At 38.3% G+C, this 25,220-nt stretch overlaps 1 protein-coding gene across 4 annotated transcripts; it reads left to right on the forward strand.

The window, feature by feature from the left end:
- The first annotated feature begins 243 nt into the window (after window positions 1-243).
- fam118b (family with sequence similarity 118 member B) lies at window positions 244-25,155 on the forward strand. 4 transcript variants are annotated; one of them, XM_010893293.4, is made up of 9 exons: window positions 244-344; window positions 958-1,018; window positions 9,399-9,491; window positions 9,677-9,980; window positions 20,410-20,637; window positions 22,193-22,321; window positions 22,443-22,740; window positions 24,059-24,121; window positions 24,384-25,155. In XM_010893293.4, the coding sequence occupies exons 3-9, from the start codon at window positions 9,406-9,408 to the stop codon at window positions 24,395-24,397; spliced, it is 1,122 nt and encodes a 373-aa protein (XP_010891595.2). In that variant the 5' UTR covers window positions 244-344; window positions 958-1,018; window positions 9,399-9,405; the 3' UTR covers window positions 24,398-25,155. The 4 variants fall into 4 exon arrangements, with proteins under 4 accessions (XP_010891595.2, XP_010891596.2, XP_010891597.2 ...); XM_010893294.3 differs by lacking the exon at window positions 244-344 and having other exon boundaries at window positions 402-1,024; XM_010893295.3 differs by lacking the exon at window positions 244-344 and having other exon boundaries at window positions 402-1,018; window positions 9,728-9,980.
- Window positions 25,156-25,220: the final 65 nt, after the last annotated feature.

Consider the following 25,220-nt stretch of genomic DNA (forward strand, 5'->3'; position numbering starts at 1 on the left):
TTTAGAAAACAAATACATTTGAATAGCTAACCACTACGCAATAATGAAAAACAACAGCAATATGTTTGTCGCCGGTGAAGCATATCCATCACAATATAATGCAAAATTCTAATCTAGATGGAACAAATCCTAATATTGGTCTGTGGAGAGGACCGAACCCCAGGAAGGAAGGAAGGAAGGAAGGAAGGCAGGAAGGCAGGCAGGCAGGCAGGCACGGACATTAGCTGTTGGCGGTAGTCTATTCTTGCTCGAAACTCAACCTGGTCATACGATATTTGGTTAAAATCATAATGACACCTCCCTTCAATTGCTGCCTTCGACATCATAACTGGGGACCCAGAAATGTATGCATTTACAGTTACTTCAGATTATTAATATTAGAGTGTTATAGCCCACATAAGTATAAATGGCATAAAAATAGCGGCTTAAACAGTAAAAAATAATCACGTTCATCAACAAAAAAAACGTGAACTTTTACGGTTTTGGCCACAAATGTGGTAGACTGAAGGCGAATAATATTAGCATGAATAAATTGTATTAATGTAAGTTGTGCCGTGGTATCAGCAAGCACATTGTTTTATTAAATGCGTCGGATCTAAAGGGGCGGGGGAGATAAACCTCAGTTATTTTATTTTGTTAGCTAGCCACAGAGGGTTTTACTGTCTACTTTGCAGAAGCAAACGCATACACAAGTGCAAGTTTGCGCCGCATGTGAGTCGACAGGTTGTGTACACAGAGGAAGTCCACTAGGAACATTATAGCTAACGTTAAATAGATTTGCTTGGAGTTACATTTACGTGCGGGTCTTACTTCGCCATGTCAGCAATCTCAAATACCGGGGTTTAAATCATTGCGGTTTGTCAGTACAATAGAGGGTATCAGATTTGTATATTCTAACGTGTTAGCTGGATTTTTTCCATACTCGGATTTGCAAGCCAACTAATAACTCTTCGTCAGCTGCCTAGATAGCGGCTGAAGATTTCCACTGATCAAAAAGCTACTTTCTGGAGGAGTCGGGGTAAGTGTACGTACTTATGTGAATAGTAGATAACTTTACCAGTTAACTAATGAGAAAAAATAGCCGATGTGTGTCTGTATTATCTGGGATTCCGTTTGCCTAGATAAGCCTTGTAACGTTACTGTACTGTAGCTTGTTAGCCACATTTGTCTTGAAACAATGTGTGGCTGATACTTTACTGTACTTACCTAGCTAGTTAATTTAAACTTGCCACTATCCAATATTATATCGATAAGCTCGCTTTAGCATGCCGTTGTTGTGCTGTGCTAGACAAGTTTTTGACTCAAATTTAAAATCATAAATGAACACGTCACCAAATAAAGGGCCTCTCCGCCTATTTGTACAATTTGTATGGTGGCATTGAATTTTAAACGTAATCATGTACGCTTAGTTAAGGTCTTGCATAACCATTACCAGACTTTGTGGACTCTGCTGGTCAGTAGAACCGTGCACTCAAGTTTGGGGCACACATCCTCAAATCATACCCTATGTGTGTCGCATTGGCTTGAGTGACCAGCTCACGTTGTATAGATCACCCAGGTCCACACAGTCGGATGTAAGCCGAGAAATGTTTCTCCTGTATTGCTCTCAGGTACTCTGTCAATTAGGTGTTTTTAAGAAATGTATGTCATACTGTCCTTAACCCTTTTTCCTGCATTTAAAATAAACAAAAGTAAGCAGGTTTCTACAAGATTTCTTTGCTCAAGAATCTGTCGTTTGGCCTTTCGTTGTCAAAGAACAGTATAACGGATCTGTAAAGAAACTAGTGTTTTTCAATTAATAACAATAAAAATAACAATCACAAGGCTTTTAGTGTAGTCAAAACGTTCCTTATATTTCTGAAGCCTTTGTGCCAATGGGATCTCCCTTGCTTTTGCCTCATTTTCAAATAGGTGGTGAAGTGCTTATCCTGCTTATCAAGTAATTTGTTTTATTTTTTGTCATTTTTACTTTTATAACTACTTTAACTCAATACAATCAGTTATTATAGGTTCAGAAAAAAAAACTGAACTACTGTATGTTGCTTGAAAGTATTCAACCCCTTCCAGCTCCGCACACAGTGTTGTAGTGATTTTGACTTTGTGGTTTTCTTAAAAGAAAATATTTCCCAACATAAAACCAATGTCGCCTGACAGTAATTCATTTTGAGTTTCTGTGTTTGAAAATAATAATAATAATATTTCTGTTTTAATGTTATTATTATAATTAATATGGGATAATTTATCAGATGGTTGAATACTTTGATAATGCCATTTATTTAGGCAGTAATAATGTGCAGTACAAGAATGACAAGGTACAGACTCTCAAGTCAATCTGTAACAGCAGTTTTGTTCATTGTCTCATGTATTACAAGGTCAATGTGGGACCAACTAGATCTACAAGTGAAATAAACCTATGATGCAGATACTGAAGGTATTTGGTCAGAATATTATTACCTGAATCAGGGAGATTGATTTACAAGTTGTATCCTAATATCCACACAGTCTCCTTGAGTCATTATTAGGAACAACCCTGCCATAACTAAACCCCCGTTGGATCAAATTGCCCATTATGTTAAAAAGCACATGTGATTAGTGCAGAAAAGTGAACATGACAATCAATATTAATTGAACTGTTTATCAACTGAGAGTGCACCATTTGCTCAGAGGGTATCAAGAGCATTGATTGTGTTGATGGACTCTGGGTGTGTTGAGAGGCTGAGCTCTGTGGTTGAAGCTTCACTATTCAAGTATATAGTTCCCTTTCAGTCAGTGGGTTTAGGAATGACCTCTTATAAGTAAGTAGGGCCAATAGAGCTGTTCTTAGGAACGACGCAAGTGCATGGACACAGCACTTAGCTATGCTATATTGGCAATATGTCATAACCCCTGCAGGAATCGATGTTAAAAAAAAAAACATCTCAAATCGGGCAATTTGACCAAAAGACTCCTGCCCGAACTGAATTTGTAGTGTATACTGTAGGTTGGTATACCACAGTATGAATTTTTTTCATGATCTTCATTTTGTTTATTAAAAAGCTGTTAACCAATATGGTAATTCAGAAGAGAGAAGCACATCCTATAAATGAGACATTTCATGACTGTCCTACCTTAACATATGTCTTTTCATGTAGTGCATGTTCATGTATTTAAAAGGGTCACATCATACAATATATTTTTTAATGTATTTTGACATTCATAGTACAACAGAGTGGGTACATATTGCTGGATGACTGCTATATAGCTGTTAGACACAAACTGAAAAGTTGGAGGGGGTATTGACAATTATTGAAATAAAAATATTGAAATATTAAGTTTGCGCGTCGGGCTTCTCACTACTGGAGCTCAGCCGATAGCTTGTTTTCTTTTTTTCGGGTCAGATACCAATTCCGATGTGGAAGTGAAAAAATCCCCTATACCCGATATAATGTGCCGATATAGTTTTTAAATACATTTTAATAGTAGGCCAAATGTAGATTTTCTGTTACTGTGTGTCTGGCTGTGTAAAAGAGTATTCTCTCAGACGGGGATATTTGGCAACAGACTCAAACTCTTTTGAGATTTAAGTGTACTGAGTGCTGTTGTAGCGTAGGCTACTGTTGAATGTTTGCTAAGTTCCACGTCACATTAAATAACTCCACATCGATTTTGTAAACTATGATTCCATCCACTGTCCGGAAACCAAAAAAACGAATATTAATTACCAGAACGGTAGATCTAAATGTAGGTCTTTCTCAGTTGCTGTTTTACCCTGCCCAATACAAACAAGACTTGTGCTGTTGAAATGAAGCACCGTCAGTTCTCATGTTTTATTGACACCATGTCAGTTGTATCATTGTCAGCTCGCCATATGACTTTGTGCACTAAGCCATATGTGCACTAAGCCAATGTAATATTTAGACGCAAATCTTAATATTTAAATTTTGCATTTGAATCACAATATATTTTTTATATTCAAATACAAATATGACAGCCTTAATAAATATATGCTCAACCTTGGTGTTATCCAGTTTGGAAAGTGCACCCTCTTCAGGACGATATGAAAAATATATTTTTGCCTGACCGCGTAAGTGGATCCGGCCAAAAAGTGTGAATGTCTCTTACAGAGTGAGTGAGGGAGTGATTGACTTGACTACCTCTTGTTAAATAGTGTAGTGGTTACAGATGAGGACTGCCTCTTCACAGACAAAACAAATTATGCATTAGGATTTGTTCAGGATAGACAAAAACATAGCTGGCTACAACGTTCAGTAGCTATGTTATAGTAAGTCTAAAATAAAACTGTTTACAGTTATATTGCAACTATTTCTGGTGGATTTTCGAAGTGCGCATCCGTGCATGCTTTTTGGGGTAATAGAGATCACAAACAATTGCACAGTAAAAGAGGTTGTGTATCCATGATTCTCTAATCTTTTCACTTGACGAAAAAGTCAGTTATCGTCACCTGTATTGGTAGTTATTGTATCAATGTCATTCACAAATGAAAGAAAAACTAACGTTGTTGTGCCATGAAATTAAATAGCTTTGGCAGTGTGAAGTTAATCTTCAGTCTCGCTAGAAATTGCTCAATTCTTATGAGCAATTGCTAGTAGTGAGTAGATACTAGTAGGCCTTTTACTGGCTAATATAAGCCAAACAGTTCATAGATGCTATTTGTGGTAGAAGTAAACTTAATAAGAAACGTTAGTCAGTTTAACACAATGTTGAATGGTGTCTAGCTAAATATTCAAACTTGGTGTGATGTTAATGCGGGGAAAAAATTATCTAATGTCGAGACACAATTTTCTGATGAGGTACTATGTCCCAATTGGTCCCAAAACTGGCATACTAGCTTACTATATACTAAACAATATGTAGGTCTACTTCACCATCACCTGCAAAGTTGTAATATGTTGTATGCGATTTGAGCTTCCGCCAATGCTTTCTATTTCCTCTTAGTTCACATAGCGTAGTGGTTAGCTATTTAACTATTATTGTATGGACGAACATCTACAGGAATCTTTGTTCTATTGATAAACGTTATGTTGCCCACATTGTTTGAGCAAAAATGTAAAGGCTGGGATAAAAGTTGGATTTGGAGACTATACAGAGGTGGACTGACTACCAACAAGCCCTGTGGTTTTGTGGGAGCATCCCCGACCTTAATATTTTGACCCAGGTTCGATTCCTCTCTCAGACGTTCCAATTTTTATCTCACAGAATTGTTTCTCCGCTCAGTACTTTTCAGCCATCGCACAACAATATATATCCACTCTGTAATACCATTATTTTTGTTTTCTAAAGAAATGAACCAGCCATGGAGTGATTGAATTCATTGTTTTCATTATAGATACTGTATAGCTATTAGCTAGCCACCTACAGTAATCTTTGGACAAGAGTACATGTTAGTTCCGTTAATATATGTTCTGTTGTCAACGTTATTTCAGCAATAATGTAATGGCTGAAGTAAAAGTTGCATTCCCGCTGTTTAAATAGTGTAATGGTTAAAGACACAGTCTGCTACATAGAAAGTCGTGGATCGAAACCAGCCAGGGACAAAAGCATTCATCCCTTCTAATCGTGGGCCTGCTGAACTAGGCTTGCCTGGTTCCTTTTCTGGTTTAACAATGTCAAATTAAAGGGATAGTTCAGCTCAGATTCATATTTGGGGAAAAGTCCACTTACCCTGAGTTGTTCCTGAAGGCACATAGTCAATTTTCAAAGCAATCCATTATTCAGCTCTGTCCCAGTCTGTAATTAGCATTATTAGCATCATCCAAATTCAAGAATGGAAACGGTGTCCCACTTTATAAACGCTGCATTGCAAGTGTAAAACTACTCCAAACTACAACTAGTGGTTTTGTTTACCTCAAATAACCAGACAATGTTGTATTCCTCAAAATAAAGTTTAAATTTTCGCAACATAAATCTCATTTTCAAATAAACTGCTACTTCCTCTTTTTACCAGTTAGATTTGTTCACAATTATGTCAATCCACTGGTTCTTTCAGGAAGAAGTGTATACGTCACAGTAAACAAAAGCTAGCATTCGCGACACTAGCTAGAAAGCAGTTACCTATTTCGTCATAGATGTTCACCTCGGACAGTGAAACTTTATTTGCTTGAGAGAGAAAGGAAAATACTTATGTATTATGTCTGACTCTGAATATGACCAGGATGAATACTTTTTTCTGGGGATAGAGCCTTACTTCAAACCAGAATACACAGACAGAGGATGAATTGTCCGAACTAGAGGCTCAGACAGCAGCTGAGGTGGGGGGCGATGGTGAGCCAGTTAATCTGCAACCCTTGCCCAGAATATCCTGAGATTGGCGGTGTAGTTGTGGATCGTGCAATTTATGCGGAATGCTTTTGTTGCAACGAGTGGGAACTACTGATGCTAATATTGGAGAACATGAATGACCCAGTCCTTGCAGCGGAAATCATTCTAAGATGTGTGGTTGGTCATCCAGATTTCACCCTACTCCTGCTCCTGAGGTACTGGAGACTTTTTACATTCTGAAAATAAACTGGAAAAACTTTCTAGGCCCGAGGGACCCAATGGCCAGCACTCAAAAGAGTAAGTAGCTACCTAACATTTAAAATTTGTAAGACAAGGCAAGTTTATTTGAATAGCACATTTCATACACACAAGCAATTCAAAGTACTTTATGTTATTAGACCTAAAAATAAAAAATCTATCTGGCATACTAAAAACTAAATTTAACAAAGTGTATGTCTGAGTTAGAAAGACATGCCTAGTTATAAGCTAACCCAGTTCAAATTCATTTGATGAGAGGAAGTTTCAGAATGTCTTGTTGACTAGGAGTTTTATATTGTCGTGTCCATACCCAGTGTCTTGTGATGAGACCATCTGATATACTCAAAAGTGCTATCTTTCTGCTTTTATTCAAGCAGCAAGTTAGATTGCTATTTTGCTGGACATAGCCAATAAGGCAGGCATTTATCTGATTACAATATGAAAACGAGTGAAACTTCAAATCTATCTCAGGCCCCTTGTACCTTTGCAAACAGAACATGACCGTGGCATTTTTCTCAGTGATAAATACAATTCTGAAGTCCACCAATGAAAATGGGCCAGCTAGCGTAGCTACCCATTTTCACATAGCTTATTGAGGTTAAAGTTCACAGCCACCCGATGACATCATTGCCAGAGAACAGAACCTGTGTGTGGTGGCTATAGGAAATTGTTCACTAATGCAAGTTTGAAGTCACCAAATTCAGCCGGCTCTAATGTCAGTATACAGTTAAAAAAATCGATGCTAGTGCGACTGATTACCGAAGGTACTTTGAATAGTTTTGGAGTAGTTTTCCGCTTGCAATGCTGCGTTTGTAAAGCGGGACACATCGTTTACGTTCATGAATTTGGATAATGCTAATTACAGACTGGGACAGAGCTCAATAATGGATTGTTTTGTGTCTTCAGGAACAACTCAGGGTAAGTGGACTTTTACCCAAGTATGAATCTTCGCTGAATCATCCCTTTAAGAGCATTTTATTGGTTGGTTTAAAGGCAGATGCCGATTGGGTACTAGTCCCTACTAGACCACGGAATCTGTTGTTGTCAGTGACAATTCTGTATAGTCTCCAAACACAACTTTTATCCTGATCATTCGATTTTTGCCGAAATACAGTGTGGGCAACAGAACTTAGGTTAATGGAACTGAAGTGTGTTCTTGTGAATCCCAAACAAGTTCCTTGGTCTTGTGCACTTCATTGGAGTGCCTTCAGTAGTAATTTGTTGTCAAGTGGCTCTGAAGGGGCAGCTATGTGTTTATTTGGGATTGAACATTAGTTTGCCTGGAAATGGTGGAGGGTGATTTGGGACTGAACTTTGGTTTCACAACAGGAAACACATTCCAGCAAAATACTGACAACAACCCTGGTTATCGCTGAGCGTTCACATCTGGTGATTTGCATAATCATGATGTTTTTAAAAAAGTTCACTGCATCCAGATTCTGAATCACGCAGCTCAGCTTACCTGGTGCGCAGGTCAGTTGAGACTAGAGCATCGACTATCAACAGCGTGAGATGTGTTGCTTGGTAGGAGGAGTGTATTTCCCAATTTGTTTTCCAAATTTTTCAATGGTAGACTTAACCGGCTACCAAAACAGTTACAGTAGTAAAAAGTAATTTTATTAATTATTATTAAAACCTGTGGTATAGAGTCTCATACCACGGCTATCGTCCAGTTAACATTCAGGATTCAAACCAGCCAGTTTATAATTATGTTTCTATAATGTAAAAACGAGAAACAATGAATAAACAATAAAATGTAGTGTACTTTGATACCTCACAACAATGTTTAATTAGATATTACACAATAATACATTGTATGGAACATTTAAAAGATTTAAAAATGAAGACTGACAGCTTTAATTTGAGGGTATTTACATTCATACACTGTGAACCAAGTAGGTTTACAGCCCTTATTCGTAGTTTCCCATTTCAAAGACCAAAACACAGTAACATGATCATGAATGTGTTATTTTTAGTACTTTGTTGAAAATCATTTGCCTTCATTGACTCTGGGAAGTAACCTAAATAAATCACCAGTCACTGGGTAGCTGGTCTTCCCTGGTGATCCTCTGACACTTTGCACCATAGCCATTTTCCCTTCCTGTTTGTTTTGGGGGCCTTTCAGTCTTTTCAGTCTTGTCTTCAGCAAGTAGAATGCATGCTCAATTGGATTCAGGTCAGGTGATTTTTGGCCAGTCAAAATCATTGCACTTTTTGGCTGCTAATAAACATCTTAGTTGCCTTAGCAGTTTGCTTGCGGTCATTGACCTGTTACAAAGTGAAATGCTGTCTAATGAGTTTTCAGGCATGGTTTGCTTTGGTTTGCTCTGAGCAGACAAGATGTTTCTTTACACTTCATAATTTATCCTACTGCTTCTATCAGCAGTCACATCATCAGTGAAGACGAGTGAGCCAATTCCAATGTCCCACAGTGGCCCAGTCAAATTCCTGATCTAAATCCCATCAAGGATCTGTGACACTACTAGAAAATTGCGCAAATCTCCCAAGAAGAATGAGCTAAAAGCACTCTGACACTGTTTGCAGTTTAAGGTGGCTCTGTCAAGTATTCATGTGTGGGGTTTGAATGCCATGTAATCAATATGGTACCTTTTTTTTGTTCTTACAAATATTCCCCAAAATAAAATCAATGTCACCATAAAATTGTTGATTTTGAATGCCAATGTTATAATATAAAATCTAAAAAATTGTCAGTGTACTAATTGTAATTTAAGTAAGTAATAGGAGTGATTTGGTCAGGGGTTTGAATAATTTAAGACACAAAAATGAACTGCAATTAAAATGGTGTTCAAGTGTGTGTAGACTTTTGATATGAATTTGATGTTCAAATTAAATTAATATAAAATCTCATGGTTGTCTAACAGGAGCCGAATGGCCTCCATTGTGACTGTGAAAACTGAGAAACGACCTGCTCCTGCGGATACTCAGGATGTTGACTCCAATACCAAAAAACCCAGGTAACCAAAATTAATATGAGCAGTCTACATTTGGTACTCAGTTCCTGTTTGCTGTATCAGAATCAAACTGGTTAGGAACTTGTTCATGTTCCTTAACCCCATCCCAATCATTTCAGCGTAGATTTGAGTTTAAACAGCAGCCAAATAAACCTGCCATGATGTGTTTAACCTTCATGTTGTCTAAGGATTTGGGAACCATCAATGGAACCATCACTCAATCTCTGCCTACCCCAAAGGAAACTGCTGCCCAGCCTGAAGACCAAGCGGGCCCCAGAGCTAGTCCTAGTGATTGGTACTGGGGTGAGTTCAGCTGTGGCCCCTCAGGTTCCTGCCTTGCGATCCTGGAAAGGTTTGATCCAGGCCTTGCTGGATGCAGCTAATGACTTTGACCTACTCGAGGAAGAGGAGAGTCGCCGTTTTCAGAAGAGCCTGCAGGAGGACAAGAACCTAGTCCATGTTGCACATGACCTCATTCAGAAGCTCTCTCCGGTAAGGCTTCCCCTCCTCCACTCCGGTGGACTCAGCTACACATGAACAGCACCAGTGACTTCCATTGTAAATGTTCCTTAATTGGGATTAGTAATCCTAGTGGGAGTGACAGTAGCAAGCAGACCGTGTAGCTCTCTAATTCAAATCATTTAATTGGGATTTTGTCGTTCCTTGTTCTTTGTAAATGGTTATGGCACTAATAGATTAATACAAAAACAACACTTAATCATTAATTGTCTTGTTTTCAAAGTCAATTATAAGTTGCGTTAACCAGTTCTGGCTGTCAGGCTAATTCGAACATGAGTTTGCTGGATGTTGTTTGATTCTCCATAACCTTCACGTTGATTTATTGCAAAAAGTCAACAAACCATTGAACCGTGACTAAATGATGGAGAAAATCAAGGGGAAAACATTTTAGGATTTTCATACCAGCTTATTTCCTTCATACCAGGTTAGCTCAAACCACAACCATTTGATAAGGCCTTAAAACGATATGCTTAAAGTGTTAGTCATGTCTCATCGCACCTTTCACAATGTGTAAACATTCGTTTTAGCAGCCAGGTGTGGTTTTCTCCATTGTTTTTACTCCAGTTCTTGCACATGCAGACTCAGACTTGTTGATGTTGGTTATTCTTTTGGGAGGCTTTAACATTTTATGTTAGTGGTGCTGGTGCTGTCTTGCTGAGACTAGAGGGTAATTATTTAAATCTATCAATACATATAGTAACATGCAAAAGTATTCAACTCCCTTATGAATTCTCTGGTATTTTATAACGCAGCATCAGAACAATTACCCCAAACATACTGCTAAAGCAACACAGAGCAAAAAAGTTGAATGTTCTTGACTGGCCCGTTAAGCATGTTCAGACCCCTTCACTTTCCAACATTTTAAGTTACTGGTTTTTAGACATTTTTGATAAATATCACATTTATTTTACATTTACGTAAGTATTCAGCCACCTTTACTGTCGCAGCAGTTGCATCCCTCTTCTCAGGTATGACACTACAAGATTGGCACATCTGTATTTGGAGAGTTTAATTCTCTGCAGAACCTCTTTCAGGTTGGGTAGGGAACATTGCTGCACAGCCGTGCTCAGTTTTTTCCAGTCGTTGTCCTGTTGGAAGGTGAATCTTCACCCACGTCTGATGTCCTGAGCACGGATGATCGGTGGAAACAGGATTGCAAATCGCTCAATGTTGAGTGCCATAGCAAAGGGTCTAAATATTTATGTAAATGTGATATTTCTGATTTTATACATTTGCAAACATTTCAATTTTTTTTTTTAGCTTTGTCATTAGGGGGTTTGGTGTATAATCCATTTTAAAATAAGGCTGTAATGTAACAAAATATGAAAAATACTGAATACTTTCTGGAAGCACTTTAAATACCTTCTTCATTCTGCACTTTACCCACTTATTATTTCATTTTAAAAATCCAGTTTGCTGGAGTACAGGGCCAAAACAACACATCTTGTGTCTCTGTCCAAATACATACGTATATACATACACACGCACGCATGCACGCACACACATACAGTACATACATATTCTGGGAACACAGGCCGCAGCCAATATGTCCATTCATCCTTGAAGAAAGAGAACTTAATCAAACACGGTTTGATATTGCAGTTTGCCATATGGTTTTGCTACGAGTGCACTCCAAGCATTGTAAAACACTGTGGATTAGTTAGTTAATGAGCCTAATCTGAAGGTGTGACTCAGAGAATGTTTGTGACCTAAATCATTGGCTGTTGTTGAATGACCTAAGCAAATTTTATTGCTTCTCCTATTAAAGGCCTACATTTGTCGAACATAACAGTAAGATCTGAATCCAGGTCATGGTTTATGATTAGTGTTGAACACGGAGCTACTATACTGTGCTAATAGTAGATTCATACCGTGAAAAGTAGTCCTTGTCCAGAAGAATGTTAGTAAACTTTTATCACTTTGTCATATAGATATCCAATGTTTTCCTTCATGTAGTAGTGGTTGTTGCTCCAAGCAAGGTTTTGTTGTTGTTGTTGCAGGGACTATGTACAAAAAGTGCTGTAATATCAAAATTGTTAATCCTATAGTGGGGAGAACAAGTATTTGATACACTGCCGATGTTGCAGGTTTTCCTACTTACAAAGCATGTAGAGGTCTGTAATTTTTATCATAGGTACACTTCAACTGTGAGAGATGGAATCTAATCCAGAAAATCACATTGTATGATTTTTAAATAATTAATTTGCATTTTATTGCATGAGCATAAGTATTTGATCACCTACCAACAAGTAAGAATTCCAGCTCTCACAGACCTGTTAATTTTTCTTTAAGAAGCCCTCCTGTTCTCCACTCATTACCTGTATTAACTGCACCGGTTTGAACTTGTTACCTGTATAAAAGACACCTGTCCATACACTCAATCAAACAGACTCCAACCTCTCCACAATGGCCAAGACCAGAGAGCTGTGTAAGGACATCAGGGATAAAATTGTAGACCTGCACAAGGCTGGGATGGGCTACAGGACAATAGGCAAGCAGCTTGGTGAGAAGGCAACATCTGTTGGCGCCATTATTAGAAAATGGAAGAAGTTCAAGATGACGGTCAATCTCCCTCGGTCTGGGGCTCCATGCAAGATCTCACCTCATGGGGCATCAATGATCATGAGGAAGGTGAGGGATCAGCCCAGAACTACACGGCAGGACCTGGCCAATGACCTGAAGAGAGCAGGGACCACAGTCTCAAAGAAAACTATTACGCCGTCATGGATTAAAATCCTGCAGCGCACGTAAGGTCCCCCTGCTCAAGCCAGCGCATGTCCAGGCCCATCTGAAATTTGCCAATGACCATCTGGATGATCCAGAGGAGGAATGGAAGAAGGTCATATGGTCTGATGAGACAAAAATAAAGCTTTTTGGTCTAAACTCCACTCGCCGTGTTTGGATGAAGAAGAAGGATGAGTACAACCCCAAGAACACCATCCCAACCATGAAGCATGGAGGTGGAAACATCATTCTTTGGGGATGCTTTTCTGCAAAGGGGACAGGACAACTGCACCGTATTGAGGGGAGGATGGATGGGGCCATGTATCGCGAGATCTTGGCCAACAACCTCCTACCCTCAGTAAGAGCATTGAAGATAGGTCGTGGCTGGGTCTTCCAGCATGACAACGACCCGAAGCACACATTCAGGGCAACTAAGGAGTGGCTCCATAAGAAGCATCTCAAGGTCCTGGAGTGGCCTAGCCAGTCTTCAGACCTGAACCCAATAGAAAGTCTTTGGAGGGAGCTGAAAGTCCGTATTGCCCTGCGACAGCCCTGAAACCTGAAAGATTTGGATAAGGCCTGTGTGGAGGAGTGGGCCAAAATCCCTGCTGCAGTGTGTGCAAACCTGGTCAAGAACTACAGGAAACGTATGATTTCTTTAATTGCAAACAAAGGTTTCTGTACCAAATATTAAGTTCTGCTTTTCTGATGTATCAAATACTTATGTCATGCAATAAAATGCAAATTAATTACTTAGAAATCATACAGTGTGATCTGTTTTAGATTCCATCACTCACAGTTGAAGAGTACCTATGATAAAAATTACAGACTTCTACATGCTTTGTAAGTGGGAAACACTGCCAATTTTGCAGGTTATCAAATACTTGTTCTCCCCACTGTAGATACACAATACCTGAAATTAAAGATGAAAGTTTGCTCTTCAATCAAATACATTTCAGACAGTATTTTTATATAAGCACGCTAAGGCCAAGTTGATGGAAGATGCACAAATGGTGGCTATAACCATCCCAGTCGCATAAAGCTATGCGGAAGGGTCTGTTGTCTAAACATGTGCACATGCATGCAGCATGATACACTAAATGGCCTTAATCAAACCTAGACTCATCTGCCTTAATAGATGGGTAATTTAAACAATATAAATGTAGTCCTTTGATTTGACGTATTGTAGCTAGTTAGTGAGCTAGCTAAACAGTGAACCACCAGTCCAACCCATACAACCTAAACTAATAACACTATGACTATTAAAACCACATACTACCCAAATAATGTTTGATTTTCATGTGCTAATGCTAGGCTAATAAGTAACAATGTAACAGCTTTTCAGATACAGTAGTTCACAGATCATGCATATAATTCGCTCTGGCTGGTTAGGTAAATGTTAGCCTTAGTAGTTAGCTAGTGAACATGTCTAGGCAGTAGCACCAAAGCCAAGATCATGATGTGAAGTAGTATTAAAATCGCTTAATCAAACTGCACTATATATTTAGGAGTTTTCAAGAATGCATTTCTAACTCATTTGTTTTTTTGTTAGCGCTATTGCAACCTGCAAAATTTGTCAAAATAGGTCAAGGTTGCCTACTTTCAGCTGAAATTCCCAGCTTACTGACCACAATGTTTGGTGCCTTGTTTCAGGGCACCAAACATATTGGAACAGATTGATCAGGTGTCCATATTAAGCACTTAAGTTTAGTATTTGGTTGCATATCTTTTGCATGCAATAATTGCCTCAAATCTGCAACCCATTAACTACATCAAACTCTGGCCCTCATTTATGAAATGTGCGTATGATAATTTCACAGACAGGGCTGGTATTCATCAATATTATCTTTGTCGGATCCTTACGATCAAACTCATGTCTGGTCTGAGACCGTGTAAACCAATGTCAAAAAATAAGATAATACTAGATTTGCAATAAGACCATCATTATAATGAAAAACAACAATTGCAACAGCCTCAGTAACAACAATCATAATAATAGTTAATATAAAATAAGATGACAAGGAATATAACACAAACGTTCCAAAATATTACATATTGTATCACTACTGTAATGTATTATTTATTTCACTGTAATCTGCATTTTCAATCTCCTATTTCGGTCGTTCGTGTGTATTTAAGGTTTAAATTGCCTTTGTATTTAATGCGCTCGACAAACTTGCTATACTTTGCCTTGGGTTTCCTAAGTCATTAAGGCCTATAGTATCATTATACTTGGAGATCATAAATGATCGTTATTTTTACCCTGGGTGGCATTTTGATTTGCTAACAGGTCTTAAATTGACTAGTGAGAGAATATATAAACCAGTGGTTCTGGATCGAGCAGTTAACCAAAGGTGGAAAACGTTCTGACATGATTTATTTTTGTCTCATTCTTCTACATCACAAGAACCTGGCAGTTCTTAAATCGCTTGATGTAACTGGACTGTCTCTCTAAACACACAACTCTCTCACTCAGGGAGAGCAGGTTTGAGCTAGTGCAAGTGCAGCGTCATCTCATTATATTGCTTTCCTGCCACTGATGTTATTTGATATAACTTTTTGTACTAACTATTATTTTATACTTGAAATAAACAAATGCTCTTTCACAGATAAACACATTGGGGAACATCAATTGTAGTCAATACCATAACAGTTCCGTTTAATAAATGTTAGTTGCAGGTTTTAAATTTGATCTTTTTTAACATCTCTTATAAAGACTGCTTGTAGGCTTTTGCAGTAAAAAAGAACATAGTGGTATACTTATTGGTGATTTATAAGGTATTTTCTCAACAAAATAATTTAGAATTTGGGCTATAATTTTCAGGTTTACCAGAGTCTCTGCCCTTTTGGTGTGGGAGAACATGAGCTGCTTTCCATACTTTAGGAATTTTTCCCAGGATTAGAGTTTAAATATGGGCCACTGAGCCAGGAATAAATGGTACTGCTCATTGGCCGCAACGGACTTCTCTATGCGTCAATAGCTAGCAAGGCACTGAGGACTATGGTTTTCTAAGAGATGCTACACTTTTACAGCAACTGCATCTAGTCCTATCAGGTAGTGTGCTGTGGATCTTTTCCTCTTGCCATCATTGTGGTAAATGTTGCTCTTCGTAACCTCTCTGTTTGCAGTACCTTTTGGGGGGGAATTGCTGTTTTGTGAAAAATCGACAACATTTTGGAATTTTGCTACCTTTTAATGTTTTTTATAGTAATCAGTACTATAGCATTATTATTTACATGGGTATAGAGCAACAGTCCTGCAACTTACACAAACCATATCTAGCCCTATCCCAAAATAAATGTATATCAGTAAGAATTACATTACACTTTTTGTGGGTGTGATTTGAGTGGCCATTGGTTTGAATATTTTAACTAGACTAGATGCCCTGGTTGATGAGTTCCTTCCTGTCAAAAAAGGATCTTATCCTGCTATTAATTAATTAGCTCACTCAATCTGTAATCTCTGAGCAGACCTGCAATTGGCTAGGCAGCTTGTTGTGCTAAGCTCACCTCAACAGTGCTTTTACAGCTATTCATAGAAGGCCAGCCCTTCTGTTTTCCTATAGCCACTGTCAGGTAGTGTGTGCATCCTGCTTAGCTAAGAGGGATCGAGGACAATCAGTCTGCCCTCCTGCTCTCTAAATGATCTCTGTTCAACATTTTACTGCCATAGGCATGACAAAGACAGAGTTCAGGAACCTCAATCTTAAGCAGCTGTCTTGCATGCCATGTAACCAGATGTTCCTTTGAACAAATACTTTATAAATACAAAACGCACAGAACTTCTTTTTTTAAATAAAAATGTTCATTTAAAATGTTTCTTAGAAATTCTTCAATCTACACAAAGCCCTGAACAGTTATTTAATATAGTGTTTTTAAAGAAAAAAAAGTAAATAACACAAAAGAATATTTCAGTATACCATTTGCAATTCAATAATTAGTAATTGTAATTACAAATGGAACATTGAAATTGTGTTTGATATATTTCCTTTTTTAAACACTGATGTTTTATATTGGGATGTATTTTTACAAAATATGAAAATACGAAATGTGTTGCTTGCATAAGTATTCCACACCCAGCCATTAATATTTGGTTGAGCCATTGTTTGCGGCAATAACAGCCTTAAGTCTTTTGAGATATGTACCAGCTTTCCAGACCCTGTTGGAGTGACTTGGATCTTTTCTTCTCATCTGGTATGCTCCAGGTTGTTCATGTTGATTGAACAGGGCATGTGGAACACAATTTTCAAATAGTGAATCTCGATAAGATTGAGATAAAAACTTTGTCTGAGCCAGTGTAGGACATTCACCTTTTCATTATTGAGCCCCGCCATTGTTACTTTGGCCTTTGCTTAGAATCATTGTCCTGGTGAAAGATGAATTCACTCGCAGGTTTTTTCCAGCAGGCTAACGCAGATTCTCTTGAAGTAGTTCACTGGATTTTGCACCATCCATTCTTTCGATTGAACAGGATGCCCAGTCCCTTCTCATTCAAATTGGTGGTTGGCCTTAGGGTTGAGAGGTACGGATGGTATATACTGTACAGCTGTAGAAATATTTGGCACGTTATGGATTTGCCCATATTTTATGTGCACGGTAGATACATACAGATTCATGCTTTCTGTAAGCAAAGATCTGTAGAGGAATTGAAAAGTAAAACATGCAAAACAGTACTGCCCTCTGTTCCCCAATGGAAAAAATAAACAGAATTAGTTCAAGAAAGGGTATTCCTCCATCATTTAGACATGGTTCCTATTCTATTTTATTTTACTTTTCAAAAAGTTGGACCACTAATGGAAACGACTACCTACAACTTATTTTAGGTGACAGTTTTGGTAACACGAGCAAGTTCTTCATCGAAACGTGTGCGAGTATGAGGACTTATAGAATGTATTCATATTCTAGAGGGTCATTGAAAAGTAGTACAGCCGGTGTCAAATGAAAAGCCACAGTGCAGACATTGCAGACCATTACTGTCCCATATCCTAACCATATCACCTAGTCTAAGTAGACTTCTCTGTAGCCCTAATATGCTTCTCGCAAGTATCCTTCTTGTTTTGAGGGACAGCCTTGACTTGGCTGTGACTGCGCGGTGTGATGCAGGTTACAGTTCTTGATTATTGATTCAAATGCACTACTGGGATATCCAAACAATCGGATATTTTTTTTACCCTTTTCCTAATCAATGTAATTGTATCACTTTATCTGTAACATCCTTAGAATGCTCTTTGGTCTTCATTTTCCTTCAGATTCACAGCCTGACCAATGACCCTTCAACTGTGGGGTTTATATCCAGAAAATGTGACAGCAACATTAATGGTTCACAAGTAGAGGTCTATGGTAAGGTAATTGTTTCCTCTTTAGGGCAGTTCAATCTTCTGTGTAGTCTGGGAGCTTTCAAGGGATTGGGATTGAATACTTATACAAGCAACATATTTCAGTTTTCAATTTCTCCTATAAATATTTGCCAACCAATGTCACCCAACAATAAAATATTTTGAGTTTCAGCGTTTTAAAATAAAATATATAGCTCTAGTTTTAGACCTGGCCTTGGAAAATGCTTAATGAATGTATAATGTGTCCTGCCAGTGCAGGATAAAAACATTTGTAGTGGTAATAAAGGGAAATATTCTTTTAAATAGTAAGGGCTAAAATGAAGCCTTTTTCTGTGACAAGAAAAGACAGCAAAGTATGATAAAACGTAACTGTTATTGTAAACTAATATTAGATTCAATGCTAAGCAACTTTTGTTTCTTAACCAGGTGAAGGGTTAGCTACGGGGAATCAAGTTGGCTGTGTGACAGTATGATTGGTAACAAAGCGTGACGAGTTATCTCTTTTTTTAAACGGGTGATTTATATTTTTCATGTTGTTATTCGGAACTAAATTCTCTATCCGGCATTGGTGCTGAACCGCTTTCTGAACAGTGAATAATTGCAAAATCTTTTTTAAATGAAAAAATCCTACCTACTGCAGCTTTAACCGTTGACACAATTAAGACCACACACACAGTAGCAGCATAGATTCTCACAGCAGTTCTGATCATCAGTGGGAGTAAGCACTGCTACTGCCACACAGCCTGCATGAACTGGTGAACAGTGGGAGAGGGTAGGTAAACGGCCAGTTCAACGTTCTTCTTAGCCTTGCTAACGTTAGCTTAGGGTTCCTGGTTTCTAGCTGTAGAGTGCTAGTCTGTCTTCTTTCGCTTCTTTGCAGTTTTTATAGTGTATGCTGTAATCAAGGGAAGTCAAGGGTGGAAGTGGCGTATTGTTGTACTGGTCTTTAACTGCCATTATAGTTTCTTACAGTAAGCAAACTTTGCTCGCTATGGCATACTCACGCTATATCATCCAGGTAAAATGTGCATTCACAAAACAAGCCTGGGAGGAAGGCAGGCCTCGTCAAAGGCAATTGGCTGGAAGGCTCGTCTCGCAGAAGGTGATTGGCTGAAATGGGATTTCCGGAACAGATTTGTCTGGAAAGTAGCGCCGCATTCCAAAAGTTATAAATTGACATTCACTGGCACTGAACTGTCTGTGTTGCTAAACAACTCTTAGACGGCTTAATTAGCTTACACAACATGTTTGTAGGGGACAATACTTGAAAAAATAGTTCGTTCAAAAATATTTCGATGACTGTCCCTTTACTCCTAGTTGTTCCTTCAGGCACATAGTCATCAATAAAATGCAAATTAATTTTTAAAAAAATCATACAATGTGATTTTCTGGATTTTTGTTATAGATTCTGTCTCTCACAGTTGAAATGTACCTATGATTAAAAATTACAGACCTCTACATGCTTTGTAAGTAGGAAAACCTGCAAAATCAGCAGTCTATCAAATACTTGTTCTCCCCACTGTATTTCTTAATTCTAACTAAGTGTAAATTAGCAGAATTTTAGGCAAAGAAACCTATCTTCACATAGCTTGTTGAGGTTAAAGTTCACGCTCACTTCGATTACATCACTGCTAAAGAACAGAAGCTGTGTATGGTGGCTATAGGAAATAGAATGCTAGTGCCAGTTTGAATTCAGCCAATTCCGCCGGGTGTTTCATCAGTGTACAATTTAAAGAATCAATGCTACCTCGACAGATTACTGAATGTAGTTTGATGTATTTTGGAGTAGTTTTCTGCTTGCAATGCAGCTTTGCGGTATGAAATGTTTCCATTCATGAATTTAGGCAATGCTAATAACACTAATTACAGAAAGGGACAAAGCAGAAATATTTATTGTTTGAAAAAAATATTTACTCTATGGGCCTTCTGGAACATCTATTGGTAAGTGAAATTTCAGAAAAATAAGAATTTTGGATGAACAATCCCTTTTAAGAAGGCAAGTTAAGTCAGAGTCACCGATGGTTGAGTCCAAGTCAAGACACAAGTCCTGAAAGAAAATTAGTTTTCAGTCTGACTGGAGGCAGTAATAAATTTAGCTTGAAAGATTTGTGTTTATCACCATTCATGAACAGTCATTGTCTTAACTTTTTCAAATGATAGCCCCAAAAAATATACTGACTTCATTCAGTGCCCAGGACAGTGGATTAGCATTATGGTCTAATTTCTATATTTTGTTACATTATTATTAAAGTTGTTACGCATTGTAGAAGCCATGCCTCAAGCTGTTTCTAGAGGCAAACACCACCTAACCCGTATTCATTGTGCTCCTTCCTTCAATACAGAGAACAGGCAATGTGCGTTCCACATTTTTCAAGGACTGCCTGTACGAGGTGTTTGATGACCTGGAATGTAAGATGGAGAACGCAGGGAAGCATCTTCTCCGCTCTGTACTGCAGCTGATGGAGAGTGGAGCACTGGTCCTCACCACCAACTTTGACAACCTGCTGGAGATCTATGCAGCCCATCAGGGTTCCAAGCTAGAGTCCCTGGACCTCACAGATGAGAAGAAGGTAAGACCAGCTTTCCCCTATGGAAAATCCCTCTAGTCTAGCCTTCAGAAAACCCTGTGCTTTTTAAGAATAAATATTAAGTTGTTCATGTGCATATCTGTGTGGAAAAAAATAATTGTTGTTCATCACCTTGCGCTTAGACTAAAAGAAAATCAAGAGAAAAAGTATTTTTCTCAAAACATGTCACAATTATTTGCATTTAATACTTTGTACACCACCTTTTTGCCAAGATAACAGATCTGCTTTGTCTCCAATATTGTTTTATGAGATGGAGGAGCACATAGGAAGAGATTTGAGACCTTTCCTTCATACAGAAACTTTCCAGATCCTTGGTTCTTGCTTGTGGACTCTCCTTGTCAGCTCATCCCACAGTTTTTCAAAGGGATTTAGGTCAGGGGACAGTGATGGCCATTGCAAAATCATGTTTCTATAGTCAGTGATACATTTTTTGGGGGGATGATTCAGATGGTTGTCTTTCTGGAAGATTCAGTGATGACCCAGTTTAAGTTTCCTGGCAGATGTCACAAATGACCGATTTCCCAAAACCTCTCATTCGTACGTCACGAATGTGAGTTCCCAAAAACCAGTGAGATTTTAATCAGAAATATCTGAACATTTTATAGGGGTGCCAATAATTGACATGCATGTTTTTGAATGAAATTATTTGTTGATGAAATTTCACTCAAATATTAATATAACGTTTTTTTTTGGTGTAAATGCTAAGTGTTGAGTGTTTGCTGCTTTTTTAAGCATTTTAATTGGAATAGCATTCATTACTTTAGAGAATCTCAAAGCACTAAAAAGCAGCACATGAAATACAATAAATGTAAGAAACAACACCATTCACGTTCAAGGATTGTGTCTAAGCACAGATCCGGGAAAAAATATCTGCAGCATTGAAGGTCCCCAAGAACACAGAACACTTTCATTCTTAAATGGAAGAAGTTTGGAACCACTAAAACTTCCAAGAGATAGCCGCCCAGCCATACTGACTAATCGGGGGAGAAGGACCTTGGTCAGGAAGGTGACTAAGATCCCGATGGTCACTTGGACAAAGCTCCAGTGTGGAGATGGGAGAATCTTCAAGAAGGACAACTATTTCTGCAGCCCTGCACCAATTAGTATTTCAGTGTTCAGACGGAAGCCAATGCACAGTAGAAGGCAAATGATTAAAATTCAGAAAAAAACTAATGTTGACCGAGGAGCAGAATTTACCCCACTGGCACAGCTGCTGACAGTTTCTGGTATAGAATTTACAACAACCAACCACCAGGTGGTGTGAAGTGTTAATAAGATCTCATCTTATCTTTTTATATTTTTGTAACACAGACCATTTAGCAGGTGTGTAAAAACGTGTGCGTGCATGCAACATTTGGCAATAAAGGGTTAAATGATTCACATGAGACTAATGACAGAAGCCTGTGGTATTGCCCCTCAGGTGTGGTATTTATGGCGTTTGTCCATCAGGAGTAATACCCCTGTCTGATGTTAGTTCCTAACCGGTGCAAACAGGATTTGGTGCGATGGACTGTGAAGTGTGTTTGTGTTTGTTCAGGTCCTGGAGTGGGCTCAGGGGAAGAGGAGTCTGAGTGTTTTGCACATTCACGGTGTTTACACAAATCCCAGCGGTATTGTACTCCACCCTGCTGGCTATCAGAATGTATTGAGGAACACTGAGGTCATGGTGAGCATTCTAAACAACAAACCACACATGTTTAAGCTAAAGCTTTTTCCCCATTGTAATAGATTTAATTAAGTAATTAGGGAAGTGTCTTAATGGAAACTGAATTGCATTGCTTTGATAGAGGGAGATCCAGAAATTGTACGAGACCAAGTCGTTTGTTTTCTTGGGCTGCGGGCGCACAGTGGATGACACCACCTTTCAGGCTCTCTTCCTGGAAGCGGTCAAGCACAAGTCAGACCTGGAGCACTTCATGCTAGTGCGCCGCGAGGATGTGGGGGAGTTTAAAAAGCTGCGAGACAACATGCTTGACAAGGGCATAAAGGTTATCTCCTACGGCAACGAGTATGCCGACCTGCCAGAGTACTTTGAAAGGCTGGCCAACGAGATCTGCAACCGAGACACGGTCGCTAACGGCTGGGGTAAGGCCACAGAACCATTTATCAGCCTTTGAGAGACTTTTCCTGTAACTTAACAATTTCTCCAGGAAATTAAGAAAAACATTTATGACCCCTTTCTCCCCATTTGTGTTATATCCAGTTTATGATTAAAGCACTGCTTCATTGCAGATAATGAAATCAGACTCGGGACACTCAATGTTAAGATATGTCGTCCAAAGCATATCCTGTTCTGGTTCAATACAGAGAAGGCCAGAGAGGTTTTTAAACATTTTGTGGAACCATGACGGCTGCTTGCTAAGTGATAAATGACTGATTGAATTGGAAATGTGTTGCCATTTCTTTTTTTTACAGTGGGTCACTTTATGTTGTTAAAGGGTCTAGAATAAATTTGTTTGGATGAATATGTAATGCATCTGGTTTGAGGACTGTCACTGGTAGATCCCACATGATAGTTGCTGATGGTCACCAATCTTAAATCATACCAGACTGTAAGGGGTGTTCCAGGAGGCTCAATTTCTGCTCCAACATCATTTGCATTACACATGTACTGTTGGCACTATGATAAGACATTTAAAGGGTATTCTCATTCAAATATCTGAGTTTGGTTAGATAGCAACTCATATTGAGAGACAAAAATATTAAAAACAATAGGATTTGTGTATAGAAATAAGGCAACATTTTATCAATGTTAGACTATGGATACATTACACACAGCCAGCGGCTTCCACATTAATACCTCTATGTACAATTTACATAGCACCCCTAGATTTATAAATTGTATTTGCTTTATGACACCACAGACTCTTTTGTATTTAAAGCATAGTTAAATTAATTACCTTTTTACCTCTCCCAAAATATAAAAACACTAATCAGTGTACCCGCTCAAAAGATTGTTTAACACTAGACAATCTATTTACCAGCATTGAAATTGGAAAATCTTAAAATTTTTATGAACAAGAGAACTTAGGCTACATACATTACATTACTGTAGTTCCACTACATTTTAAACTTCTGTTCCATTATAAGCTGTTGATTGAACTTGTTTTAAGCAGTTATTTTGTAAGTAAGTAATGTTCTGACCCCCTGAACATCAGCTCTCACAAAAATTGTCCTGGGGTTGAAATCTCTAATCCTAATCCTCTCCTACAGTATCTCTTCCCCACTGTAGACTGTCTGCCTGTCAATTAGGTGTAAACCAAATATGTATTTAGGACTTACAGTAAGTATTATAGTGAAGCTAGTACTGGTGTTTTACTTAGTGAGTCAAGTTACACATTTGCCTGTGTTATATTAGAATGGCAACTTTGTTTTTGTTTGCTAATGTTTGTGATCTTCATAGGATCTCCCCACCAAGAAGAGGTAATCCAGAATGGCTTTCATTCGGAGAAAAGCCTCCTTCAAGGTTAGGAGTGTGTTTCTCTTTGGTGACAGTGCTTGCATGCAAGATACATTTTTTCCAAATAACCGTTGGACCAGTTTTCACCAATTGCATGCATTCAGAACTATGTACACTTTATAAAGACTATATACAAGTATTCTATTAGCAAAAGCTCCATTTGAAATTTGTAACCCTTACATAAAACCAGCTTTTACACACATGGCATATAGTTATTGATCCGCTTTGTCTTTAGTGTTCACCTAGTTCTCTTTTTCTTTCTGCTCAGAATACCATTCTTGACAGGAACAAAGCAGGCGGGAGTTATTTTCATCCACAGTTCAGTCCACTTCTACTCAGGTCTGATTTCATTGGATCTACTGCAACTCCTCAAGGCACATAAGGGCCAGAAGCGTCCTAAGTCAATACTCTATTTTTTCCTTTTCAATACCAGTTGTTATAACAAAGGGAGAGGCCCAGCAAACATTACAATAATCTTTCAAACAGGCCACCCAGTGTACATATATCCCCACTTCTGGAACAGAATGTTGGAAAGGTTCATGTAAAACACATTTATGGTAGATGTGTGTAAAAAGGCTATGTCTAACTGATTTCTAAATTAACCTGATTTGGAAATCGAGAGTCAGGTCGACTGTACTGAAGACAGATGTGCTAAAGATTGTCCATGGGTTCCCGAAGCAGACGTGGGTTAAAAATAGAGCATGAAACTAGGATAATAAAAAAATGCTGTACTTATGAAACTCAAGTCTCAAAGCATGGAGAATGTGTAAACCTATTAACAGAATTCTTGCAAACTTGAAACCAGTGAACTAAATGTGTACTCGAGGCAATAAAACAAATGACACTTTGGAGAATAGTTTTTTGATCTGCAGCAGAGTTGTGTTGCATTGAGTTGAGGAGAGGCATCTTTGTAAAGTGAGTCACTCATTTGCTGAAAAGTGCATACTTTATAAGGCTTTTCTATTTTTAATACATGTTGTGAAATCTGTAGGTATTTATAAGAGCTATTTAAAAAAATAAAGAAAACATTTGCTATCGTGTGCTAGTCACCTAATTCTTGAGTACCTTTTTCTAACATGTTGTGTAATCCAGACTACACTGTTAG

Source organism: Esox lucius, chromosome 1 (genome assembly GCF_011004845.1).
Source record: "Esox lucius isolate fEsoLuc1 chromosome 1, fEsoLuc1.pri, whole genome shotgun sequence".
Classification (NCBI taxonomy): domain Eukaryota; kingdom Metazoa; phylum Chordata; class Actinopteri; order Esociformes; family Esocidae; genus Esox; species Esox lucius.

Excerpts from the sequence above, each read along its gene's own strand:
- fam118b (XM_010893293.4), top strand. The coding sequence starts at position 9,406 with ATGGCCTCCATTGTGACTGTGAAAACTGAGAAACGACCTGCTCCTGCG. Across the intron at positions 22,322-22,442 it reads TGAGGAACACTGAGGTCATG|AGGGAGATCCAGAAATTGTA; the intron begins GTGAGCATTCTA and ends TTGCTTTGATAG. Across the intron at positions 22,741-24,058 it reads CACGGTCGCTAACGGCTGGG|GATCTCCCCACCAAGAAGAG; the intron begins GTAAGGCCACAG and ends TGATCTTCATAG.